The sequence below is a fragment of the Echinococcus granulosus genome, assembly GCF_000524195.1.
Source record: "Echinococcus granulosus chromosome Unknown EG_S00208, whole genome shotgun sequence".
Lineage (NCBI taxonomy): Eukaryota > Metazoa > Platyhelminthes > Cestoda > Cyclophyllidea > Taeniidae > Echinococcus > Echinococcus granulosus.
In genome coordinates this window covers 62,986-75,114 of record NW_020170588.1, presented here as the reverse complement: position 1 = coordinate 75,114, position 12,129 = coordinate 62,986, and the positions used below count along the sequence as shown (strand labels likewise).

Below are 12,129 nucleotides of genomic sequence, written 5' to 3'. Positions count from 1 at the left end.
AGTGTCGAAGATGCCTTACCCAGAGAAAGGGGGTTCTGGGCTTGATCTTGATGAGTATGCACCTTTGCAGCCAATTACGACTGTTCCGCAAGGGAATACGACTCTCGTGTCTGAGTTAGAAAAAAATGTTTCTGAAGTTACACCTATCGCTATTGCAACTGAGGCGGCTATATTTCCAGAGGAGGAGCTTGAATTGGTGCGATTAAAAATACCCCTCATTGATAATGTGTTGAGAATGTCTAGTTCGAAGAAACTGGTTAAGCTGCGTACTTTTGTACCAGGCATATCAAGAATCTTGTTTAATTTGGATCCGCCGTTGCTAAAAACCATTAATTCGTACATATTTAATGCCACGAAAAAGCTCGATGAAGCAAATGCAATGCTTGTTGAAAGGCCTCTCGAGATCATACAAGAATATGTCAAGCGTGGCGGTGTAGTTAATAAATCGGAAAAGGTACGATCAACAGATGCAACTACGGGGTCATTATTTACAGTGGAGGAGCTTCGAATGGTGAGATTGAAAATACCTCTCTTTCATCAGTTTTTGAAGTGGACGGATCCGAAGAAAGTGGCTGCTTTGCTTCAATTAATACCAAATTATCCAGAAATCTTATTTAACACGAATCGGTTGACATTGAGAGAAATCAACTCCCTTCTAGATGTTGGTATTTACTTAATGAAAACTGTGAAAATGACGATTGTACATAGCGCTCATAAGAAAGTGGCTGAAGAAGACAAACATCGGCTTTCCTCTTTTTTCACCTCGATAACAATGTAGTTTCTTCGATGTCCACAGTAAATGCTTACCGTGTGAAATGCATTGCTGCCTTTTTATTTGTTGAACCAATTAATGGTGGTTCGGAAATGTAGTAGTTAGTTTACGCACTTACAGCATAATTTTACTAATGGGAAGTTAATGTCGAGTTGGCAAATACATATCCTCCTCACATATTTTTGCTCTGACTGATGTGGTCGTGTTGTCGCACAAAGACAGCCCATAGAAACAGGTTATTAAAGGCATTATTTAACCAATGACACTGTGAAATCTTCCGCCCCGAGGCATCGTCTATCTTTTCAGTGTTGGGACACTTTCAGCAGTGTTGACTGATGCATTCCATTCAAACCCAAAATGGGGAGTATGCCCATTTTGAATGATGGGCCTAAATGAAGCCCTATTAAGTACAATACAGTACATCAGATTACCATAGATGGCAATAACAGACTATTCTATCAATTTTCGTGTTCTTGGCGGAGGCAAACACTGTAACTCTACCACCCATACTTTCAACATAATATCACATTCCAGTTTGTATACACGTGGGAGCTTACAATCATTGAGCTGAAGAATTTATTTATGTGATTGTCTTAAAGCATTACATGTAACTTCGAACAGAACTACTCACATTTTGATGGTAGAATAGTGTAAGTTGATTAGCTTGTAGAATCTGGCCTGCAAATTTTCTTTACAGGAATTTTAATAACTGTCATCTTTACGAAGTTGTTGTGAGCAGTGGCAATAAGAAACCTTAGGGTGGATCAACCTTACGACCAAAGACTCTACTATATTATTTCGGCAAATGCTTGCCCACTAAAATCAAATTATGCTTTACAGCCTCCTTAGCCTCTCCCCTTTTGGTCAGCATCATGCAAATGGCTTCCTTTAGAAACAAACCGGTTTCACTTACTTATAGGATAAATTTTTACAACTGGAGAAGTTAATGTTGTAAAAATATGATTAGTTAAGTGTTTAGCTACGTGGGTACCTGTGTCTCAAAATTTGCGCCTCCCCTCCGGGCCATAACCCTCTGGTCATACCTATAGCCTGTCAGCCTATCTGTACGTTGATGATAAACCGTTCTTTTCACCGACATGGCTAATGACGATTTGAGGAAAACTGAGGGTGTTACAGTCACTCACCCGTTACCCCCTTGGAGATATGTCAGACTAAAAAAGTGATCGAATGCTCCCTTTCTTATGCACTAATTTTCTACACTAATTATGAATATAATATAGCTAGCAAATATCTGATCACCTACTTGGAGGGCAAAATGAATATCATCAATGTATTTACAAAACTGGTGACTGAAGCCTAGAAAACATTTGGCTGTAAGACGAAGCTGATGTATGGCCCGAAAACTATGACAACAAGTGAATGGACCATTACCAGGAATTTAAGTGCCCATACAGTCAAAAGTAGAGTTGTATGGACTATTATAGCATTACTTAACACCCCTTTTTTATGTGCCTTTGCTAGCAATCCCACAATTTCGACCCATCGTGTCAGCCATCACAGCGTGTTCGGTGACTCAAAAGCCCCCAAAAAGCCAAATGAGAGCAAATCCACACAGAGTAGCATATTAGTTGCTGTCAGTAAGTTACATGATCACTGGAAAGTAGTCAGTACAGCATTGTTACTATCATGGATTGTGAGCTCCCGGAAGGCGTAACAACAGCATATTCCACCGCAAGATGCCACTAACTGTCCGCATATGCCCCAGTATTTGGAAAGCTGTCGTGCTGTGATTAGTCAGACACATGCAAGTGAACAAAGGGGGTTACATTAGTAGTCCGAGATTTGTCCCACTATACTGCCCACTTGGACCGCCTTCGTAGCTCAGTGAGGTTCTCAATCAATCATTAACACTATCACTAAATGTATCCGCTATCACTTTGTTAGACGTGGAATTGTCTCCTCCTCAAACTGCAGCATTGGCAGCAACATAGGCAGTATTCTTACATCTGAAGGTTAGGAGACACCAAGCACTCAGAAGTTTGCCTCTTTCACTACATGAAGAGTGTTTCGTCCTTGATTTAATCTGATTAGCTGGAAAATAAACCACTTAGGAGTGCTAATTACCCAAACTTATGTTTACATACATACAAGTTGTGCAGAGGTAAGGTAAAGAACACCTCTTGCTGAGATATCTACTTAACCTTGCTTAAATTTAACATAGTTTATTCACAAATGCTCACATATGGACAAAAATTCCCAAATATTTTGTCACCATGGCAGCTTGCGATACACTTTACATCCCAAAACATATTTATTTTTGTTAGGCACCAATGGTGTTCCCATTCATCTTCCTTCTTCCCCAATATAATCGCACACGAAATGATGGATGTCAAGTTAGTTTAATCTCATTCACTCCCAAGGAAATACTTGCCCTTGCTTATTCTAATCACTGTTTACCTCCAAAGTGTCGAGTTTCTAACTTACGCTACTGTTTGGATTTTGGTGATGTAATCCCAACTTAGCGAGAATGTAGAAGGAACAATAGGCAAACTTTTAATGAGGAACTTGAATTGAGTGCATACAAATTATGCTTGAGCAAAACATCCTACCTCTTACAATATGCTACTCTAATCTTCAAATTTTCGGTCCGCTGAGGGCATAGGCACAGTGCCTATGCATAACGATAGTGTTCCTGGGGTGATCTCAGATGGAGTGGAACAAAGAGCAGAATTCCTTAGAAATTGGGCATTTGCAGATTCTTCCCACTTTTTGCGTCCGAGAGAAGAGAGGGACAGAACTCCGCCTGCGAACAACAAAGTAGAGCAAAGCTACATACCGTGAATGATGAATGTCATACCTGCTGCTTACTGCAGCAGCTTGGGAAGAAGGGGATTGATGACGCTCAAGTACAAGCACTCACCTTCCTTGAATCCAGCCAATACGACTAGTTAGCATGAATCACTTGCACGTTCCTGTTCGACATTTATTTTGAATGTAAGCTGCTCCCAAATTCACCAACACTGCATATTTGGCGTCGATACTTTGCTACACTCGGACTTGTTGCACAGTAGAACGTGTAAATTCCTCTCTCCCTGCTATACACAGCCCTTCATGATCCCCTATTCCCACTACTGCGTCAAGCGTGTGGATGAGATAAGGTAGGATTAGTTCCCTCTAGTACGTCTCAAGAGCTTACTCAGTACATGTCCAGTGACTAGTTGGAAGCTCAAATGGATCCAAATTTACCCTGTTATTTGAACTTGATGGCTGTCACAGTGTATCCTTTGGCAAATATTTAAGTCGGTCATCTTGAAGCCAACAAAGTTTTGAACAGGCCATTTTTTTACAAATAAGTCATGGTAACTCTCAAAACAGGCCCGATGAAAACACGCAAATTCGAAAGTATTACCATACAAGTGAACGCTATCTCGAGGTAGCGAATCCGAAATCACTCCACCCAAATGTATTACCTCTGTGTTACTCTCTGCAGAATTAGGGAGTTTGGGGACTAATTTTAATGCCAGATATTCCTCTAGATATGTTATAACTATTCTATGCTGGTTGAAATGTTGAGGTCGCAGACACTTGTATTCACCGGTCTCAACTTACCTGACACTTATTCCCTTTGCTTTGTCACCATCTACATCAGCAATGAAAGTTGGCCCAATCAAACAGCGAAGCATTTTGCTCCATCCAACTGGATGCCCACTCATGATTTGTCAAGTGGCCCATTTTAAACAAGGCTTGGAACACCGTGGAAATTAGATCTTCGAGATGTGCCGAATGGTTTCCATTAAATATAAACCTATCCATGGTGAATCGAACTACATACTAATTCAAAGGGTTAAGTGTACTTCATAAACAGACAAAAAATAGAAACCAACTAAAGCATTTTCTGGGGGTAAAATTCATTCAAAGGAAATTGAATAAATGCTCATTTGAACATGTGTGAATGCAATTTATATTTACAATATTGGCTGAACACGTTGTCGGGAATGCAGAAATATGTGTTATTGTGTGTGTAAATGTAATCCTTTGTAGTGAAGTTGAATAAAATATTCGTGTACATGTATGGATGCAATTTACATGGGAAAAATTTAGTACGTATATATTTGTGCAAACATGGACAAATTTTGATCATTGTGAAAAAAACAAAAGAAAAACAACTAAAAAGATATATATTACTATGTTTTGATGAACGTTCTACGGGCAGGTTTGAGCACAGACACTTGTAATCGTTTGTCCATGTTGCTTGCTTAAAGCATTTTGCATATATGCATAGGTGTGTGCGATTTTTGAGTCGAATGAATTCGATTAAGCATAACAAAGTATAAGATAAAAACCTACTCGTCGATGATGTTCGATTAGGCAAAATTTTGCGCATATTTGTGTAGTCAGGTGTCAAAGTAATTCGTGTGAGAATGTATAGGCAACTGTGCTTAGGTAATGTTCGCGAGAGTATACGCATATATATATATATGCATGGAATCATATGCCGATACAGTTTGTGTGAGGAAAAGGGAATTAAACTGTGTCAAATTACATATCGATATTTTTTTGATTAAGCAAAGTCCTAAATTCATGTAGTCATAAGTTGATGTGTTCTTTTGAGTAAAATTCTTCTTGAGCATATGTAGTTATGTGGCGAAGTACTTAGTAAAGGTATAATCTATCATTGGTGGAAGCAATCATAAAGTTATGTCAATCGGTTAAGTTAAAATTCTGTTTACAACTGTGTAATTATGAGTCAAAGAAATACGTTTGGCTGCATTCTACAATCCCTTTATGCAAATGTTCACCATTTTTGTGCCTTTGGATAAGCATGCTTCGATGAAATTCGTACTAGCATAATTTAGTGAAATTCCATGGATGCACGCATACGTGTGTTGCCATGCTCTGGTATAATTGGCATGAGCTTGATGCATGCTCCAGAGACAACCGTGTGGTAACAAAGGGCAATGGGAAAGAGAATTTAAACGCCTACCATGATCATCGTGATAAATGGACTTGTCACTGCACATGAAAGCACCTAACCAGATTGTTCAGAAGCTTCGGTATATGGAGCAGTGAACGACTGCGGCTGGCTCTTCGGCGTGTGATACCACAATATGCCCTGTTTGCTTTCTGACCTAGCATTGACACATCTATGTAATACGATCTGCACGTGATTATTGTGGCTTGTATACCAAAACAGTGCCACTTTTGACATTTTTACCCAACTTTTCATGCACGAGTCCATTTGACAAGTGGTCATGTAAATTTTGTAATATGTAAGAGTTCTTGAGACTGCCCTGAAAACGAAAGAAGGTATAATACAATGGCGAATATGTGCTATCACCATACAGAGTGGCTTGGGAGTGGGTACTGGCACGATCCGAAGGTTATACCGCCACGCAAAAGTACAAAGGTGGAGCATTCAGTGTCTGCAAAACCAGATGAGGCATTAAACGAACAATCTAGGCACTGCAAATCAGTATGTTCCACCACCTGTTCATAGAAAGTTTGTCCTCTGATGTAAGTTTGTTACAAACACCGGTTAAATTTTATTTGAATGTAGAGTTGAATCTGCTATTTATTACCCCAGTGCAGATTGTAAGAAAAAATAAAAGCCACCCCTCTCCATGCAGTGCAGTTTGTCACAGAAGGCACACATTTTCGCGATTTCCCCTTCGTTTGCATAAATAATCTGTGAAAATAATATCATTCACAGGAGTTGAAATTTGCTAATCGCTTTTCTATATTTTGCTACACTATGAGTCTTGTACACGTAAAGTCAAATGATAAAAATTGCGGCCGATGAATCACAGCCTATGAATCATCCAGGTGCTATACCTCCTCAGCTGACACCCACGTGATTAGCAACACATCAAACCAGCTGTCAAGGCAGCATTCAGCTGGGGACAACCAAGTGAGGGGATACATAGTGTGAGGGCGACTACCATTGCGAACACCGTACTTTTCACTGCCATGTAGTGATACCTATATGAATGTCACTACTTGGACAGCCACCCTGTGGTAGTTAGCCTACAAGTAGTTAGTGGACAAAGTAATGCAATCTCTTCTCACAGAAACGAGGTCTAGTCGTGCAGTATTGAATGCGTTGCATGAATGGCAAATTAAGCCTAAGAGGAGTTGCTGACTTGTACTAGCCTCAGGCTACTAAATTTTGCTGCATCGCAATCCTAGGAGATGTGAGTATCAAGGATTTACAGGCGCTATCCTCTGTAGGAAAGCTGTACCAATCCTATTTAATTTATTATGCACTCTTTAACCTTTCAGAAAAAAAATGGTTTAAGGGTGTAGGAAGGATCCACATCTCCTCACTGAATCATAATTGATCATTTGGAATGGAGAAGATTGTGGTCGGCAAGTCTGCCATTTATGCAAGTTTGGGAATGACGTTAAAAATTGCAAATGGCATTTTGCTTGACCAACAAACGTGTAGTTACCAGAACTAATAGGGATCGGTGTACGGTTAAAGGGAAGGAGCCAATGCAAATGGTGATAACCCCCAAGCAAATAGAACACTGTGCTTAAATATGATAGACTATGGTACTACTTCGTTTTCCCATCCAAATAGTGGGGTAGTGGCTAAAACTTTTCCAATGAGGACTGAATGAATTTAGGCAGTCCAATGTGTTGTCCAGGGACAGAAGGTCTAGAGGGGGCTACTAGCATGGCCCTGTGCCCATTCCGCTCAACAAACAAACAAAAATCGAACCTAAATTACCTGCAAATCTAAAGTGAGAAGCTAAACAAATCGTCAAATTAGCAAACAATGCCATGTGAAGGAACAACTGGGAAGTACTTGCATTGGATGTATGGTAGAAACTGCATTTTCCTTCATAAAGGGGAGAAATTATTTCGCCATTTTGGCTCAATTAAGACATTCCTTATCATTAACAATGGTTGCAATGGTAGTACTGGCAAAGATTATGTAATCAGTAGAAAATGAATGAAGCATTAACTAAAGAAGTGAATCTGGGCTGAGTTATTTAAATGCAACCAATACAAAAATGCCTGAAAAGGGAAACAGAGAAGGTACGAATTGGGGTAGTAATCAAGTTTAGGAAGTCCGGATGAAGTTCGGATTGGTAATTGGACAGCATAGAACACGCTCTGGAATTTTCTTTCTTTCTTTACATTCGCTGCAGAACGTCGTCTATTTTTGGGCACCACGAAGCTAATGATCTGCCACAATCACTATATGGGTGGGGCAACACGCGGAATCTATTGGGGTCATTAATATGAAGGTCTGATACTGACATCAAAACCTATTTTGCCATCTCAAGTCTTATGGAAATCGACACACAGGGGAAATTGAAGGGCAAAACTAGAGGGGCGGCAAAGGCTCTGTAACAGATAAATTTATATTTGACAAGAAGTTTTCGCCTTTTCTTACTAAATACTGGGTTTACTGAGCACCTTGTTGCCATGCTAAACCTCACACTGTGTTCATTCTTAAATTCCTCAAGAATGCCTCGATTGCTAGACATGTTTCAAGGAACTATATAAGCATTTACTTCATTGATACAATTACAGACTTTTTGTGGATGGTTACGACTGCAGTAGTGAATTCGCCCCACAGTAAGAAATTAATTGAGTATTCAAACGACTAGGATTCCACACAAGTCCCTCAATTTAAGTGAAGAGAGAAACACGAAGTGTGTGCATACGGTTTCGGTCCAGCCAGTTTATGGCACCTAATTGACCTTCACCTTGTAGGTAGCATCAGCTCACCTGAAGTGCGTCTCTGCGTTGTATCAGTCCATCAAGCGATGGTGAGTGGGAGCACGGCATTCAAGAATGCTGGGGTTTCTGTGATAAAAACGCAAATCACATAATCTCGTAATGCAGGCACCTCCATCAAGGTTGTAGTTAAATGCGTAGCAACAGCAACGCAACTGGTAGCTCACCACTTGAGGTTTCATCTGAAAAGACTTTCAAAAGACCACTCAAAAAGGAAGGGATTTAAAATGTGCGATCCCGCATTAAGCTGAAAAGGTACGGAAGAACATTCAAATTCTGGTTGGATATTAAATCAAATTGGGGCAGATTCGTATGCTTTGCTATTTAGCAGTTCACTCGCCATAAATGGAACAATCACTGGCCTCTTGACATTTGGTGCCAATTACGAAGCCCAGGATGAGAACAGTATGCCAGTGAAAGTGATCATGATCCCTGGAATAGATAGAATTACATGGTGCAAAGTGCTGGCACCAAAAGGTAAATCTGCCCAAATCGGTAAAATGCTGCCATGCTGAAAATGCGGAACAGGCCAGCCTTACGTTTGATTGGGAATGGGGTTCCCTAATGGCACTAGAAATGTCCATAGATTGGGTGTTAGCAAATACTCCACAGGGAAATAGAATATTTCAAAGGGTTTTCCACATTCCACCAAAACATGCTAGAGTTGATTTTTCGTTTATGAGACAGAGAACTGCCCCCGTTCTTTCCACCGAGTGATTAGTATTGCGCAAACCATTGAGGGAATGTTTCAGTCATTATGACCTTATCAAATAGGATTGATCTTTTGTAGAACTAGTTACACATTATGGAATGGGAGCGGTAAAAGCTAAATTATGAAATAGTTATCTCGGTGCGTCTCCATACGCCAAAAAGAATATATTCGAGAAAACATATTGCCCCAAAAATTTCATGTTTTTACTGAAATATCCTGCCTTATGCTTCTGCGCGGGTCTCCTGCTCTGCGTTGAGCCGCGCGTTAACGCGAATCTACTAGCTGACCCTTCTAATTCATCCCCAGTAATTAGAGTTACAGCAGCGGTACTGCAAGTTCTGGCTTAGTGCAACCTCAAGCAACTTATGCTTTGCAGACAAATGAAATGAATAAATCAATGGGCCATTCCTTAGGAGTTGTGACGGGATAAAATTTGGAGCATCACGAAGATCGCCGTGGTGACGTAAAACGCATTTCTGGCATGGTCCGTGCATAGACCTGCTGAGTGCTCAAAGTTTTCCCAGAGAAAGTCATTCGCAACGCCGTCAAGTACACTGAGTTTGTTAAGCACAAGACTGTCCCTGTTTTGGAAGCAACCTATGTCCTCAAACGCCTTTTGTCGTACCATCTATAGCTTCAATGGCTCGGTTACGTCGTACCCAATGGGTAAATAGATAGATAGGTAGACTACGGTGGATGTCTTTGAGCACTTCATCGCGCTTCTCGCCATCTGAGAACATTTTGCTAGTATGCATTTGCTCAGTATTCATTCGCTCAATTAAGCTTACATAGGAGGATTCAGAGGTGCATGTTGCATGCGATAGAATCTTCTATTTCATCTTGCGTATATGCGTAATCCAAGTTGGCCTTTACTTGGTCGCCAACTGTAACTGCAATCTAGTGACATATTTAATATTATTTTCTACCAGGATCTAGACAGTGGAATAAGTTTGACGTCAGATTTTCCTGTGGTAATCAGTGATTAGCCCAAGCAAGAGCAGAATGCGATAAAGCTCACCAAGCATCCACACTATGCAAGGCCCAACGGTTAGACTAGCCAGAATAAAATTTTTCCAGCATTTTATCTGCAATTCTACTCAGTAAGAAAAAGACAATTGAGCGCATTATGAGTGCCTATTAAAAGGCGACTAGTTTTACAATGAAAAATGTGCCGTAAGATTCCACAGCAATGTAGTATTTGAATTTTGAATTTTCCCACGCGAATACTTTGGAATAATTTGCATTAAAACCCAGGTATAAGTGGAATTATCAACAAGAAATGTGCCTGATCTTTCTTCTGAGCAGCTTCTGTATAAGGTTAGGTATTTAGCATTTGTCACAGTTTTGTTTGCCGCTCAAAATTAATTATAGTAATTTGAGAGAGATTTTTTCCAAATTTGCGCCTCCACTCCTTTGTATATCCAGCAGCAGCATCACCAACGGCATTCACAGAATACCGTAAGACACCTTGCTACACACACTCAATTGGAGGACCTGACAACGTGAAGTAAACGTCCGAGATTGAATACGCAATCAAAATGCATAAGAACTTTGACTGAATTGGGAAAGGGAAGGTGTAGTGTAATCTGAGAGTACCATGATCATGAATTCGGGTACGTATGTTCTGCATATGGAGCACCATAGTACACCACAGGGGACCAGCGAACATAATGGAAGTGATCAAAGTCAGCATATAGGCATGAGGTGTTGCATGGCCAAATAATGCATTTTGCATAACCTCTCAACAATTAAAGTTTCCGAGAAAGACGCGCAACCACACGCACTTCGTTAGTCACCAAGTTTCACTGCCGTCAAGCTACAGGGAATTGGATGATTTACACAATTCTTTTATACCGCTAAAGATCTAGCGCACCAATGTGGGATGAAATAGACCACTACTTGGAAATAAAAGATGTTGAGTGAAAATGAGGTGTAAAAATAATTGGCTTGGTTACGAAAATATGCCTGACAATCGACATGCGATGAGAAAACTTATGCATTGTCAGATTGCCATATTTGACACAGCGAATTATGTCAAATTTTGCCAATTTGGATGCATGCAGTCAGGTACATCTTTTGAATTCGACTTAATTTAGTCTCAGCTTGAATCTGCAGTTGTGAGATTTACATGGATTCAATGGAATTTGACTTATAACCGCTGTTACTTCATTTCCTACAGGCAGATGGCCAAAATGGGGACAATGGTTAGGAGCAAATTCAGAAATGGGTCAGTATTAAACAAACCCTAGGTTTCGTCAAACTTGTGGAAGAATTGTTGTGCTGATTTGATGCTTACCAAGATAAATGAACAATATTCCTTCAATTGCAGCAGTCCTATAAGTCGTAGTTATCGCTTTAGCCAGTATTCTTCTAATTCGCTGTTGAATAGCGAGAAAATGCGGTGAATATGTAGCTTAAAAATATCCTTAAAAGGGATATAAAAAACCTCGCAAGTGCTCAGGACGGGAGATAATTTGTACTTGAGTATAAGTACTAAGTTGGTGACTGCTACGACATTCCAAAATGATATTTGACACAAAAATGTCTCTACTTTACAGAGATTGTCAAAAATGTCGATGTCAAAGGGAGAAAAGAGCATTATTTTAAGTCCAGCTTTGGGAGGGTGCTTAATATAATTTAAATGCATGCCTACAAATGAAAGTAGGTAGCATCTAGAATGGAACTAAAGTGGACATAATCATGTGGTGAAATAAGGCATAGAGCTCGAAGTCGCAAAAAAGCGACTTGCTGCGTTAAGTGGCGAATATGTGTGTGATCCTATTCATTAATAGCGTGAGGCAATTCAATAGTAGAAAATTGCAATGCCTCAACTTTAATTGAAGTAGGTGAGAAGTTTGCAAAGGCACCAGTGCAAATGCAATAAAGGCAAAGAGGAAATCCTCAGAAAGAAACCCATCATTCCCTCAATAATTGA

General features: G+C 40.0%; 2 protein-coding genes across 2 annotated transcripts in view; one reads left to right on the top strand and one right to left on the bottom strand. All coding sequences in view use genetic code 11, as the record gives it.

The window, feature by feature from the left end:
* The window catches only part of EGR_10315 (hypothetical protein), a gene marked incomplete at both ends in the record, with an annotated part of 10,877 nt that extends 7,622 nt beyond the window's left edge, over positions 1-3,255 (top strand). Inside the window, 4 exons of the mRNA XM_024499564.1 lie at positions 120-511; positions 542-685; positions 2,825-2,899; positions 3,058-3,255. Of these exons, the coding sequence (XP_024346026.1) occupies positions 120-511; positions 542-685; positions 2,825-2,899; positions 3,058-3,255 (809 nt within the window). The remainder of the gene's footprint in view (positions 1-119; positions 512-541; positions 686-2,824; positions 2,900-3,057) is intronic.
* Positions 3,256-3,467: 212 nt separating this feature from the next.
* Positions 3,468-4,416, bottom strand: EGR_10314 (hypothetical protein; the record flags this gene model as incomplete). The annotated part of the gene is made up of 3 exons (XM_024499563.1): positions 3,468-3,536; positions 3,591-3,609; positions 4,343-4,416. The coding sequence occupies 3 exons, from the start codon at positions 4,414-4,416 to the stop codon at positions 3,468-3,470; spliced, it is 162 nt and encodes a 53-aa protein (XP_024346025.1).
* Between the last annotated feature and the right edge of the window lie 7,713 nt (positions 4,417-12,129).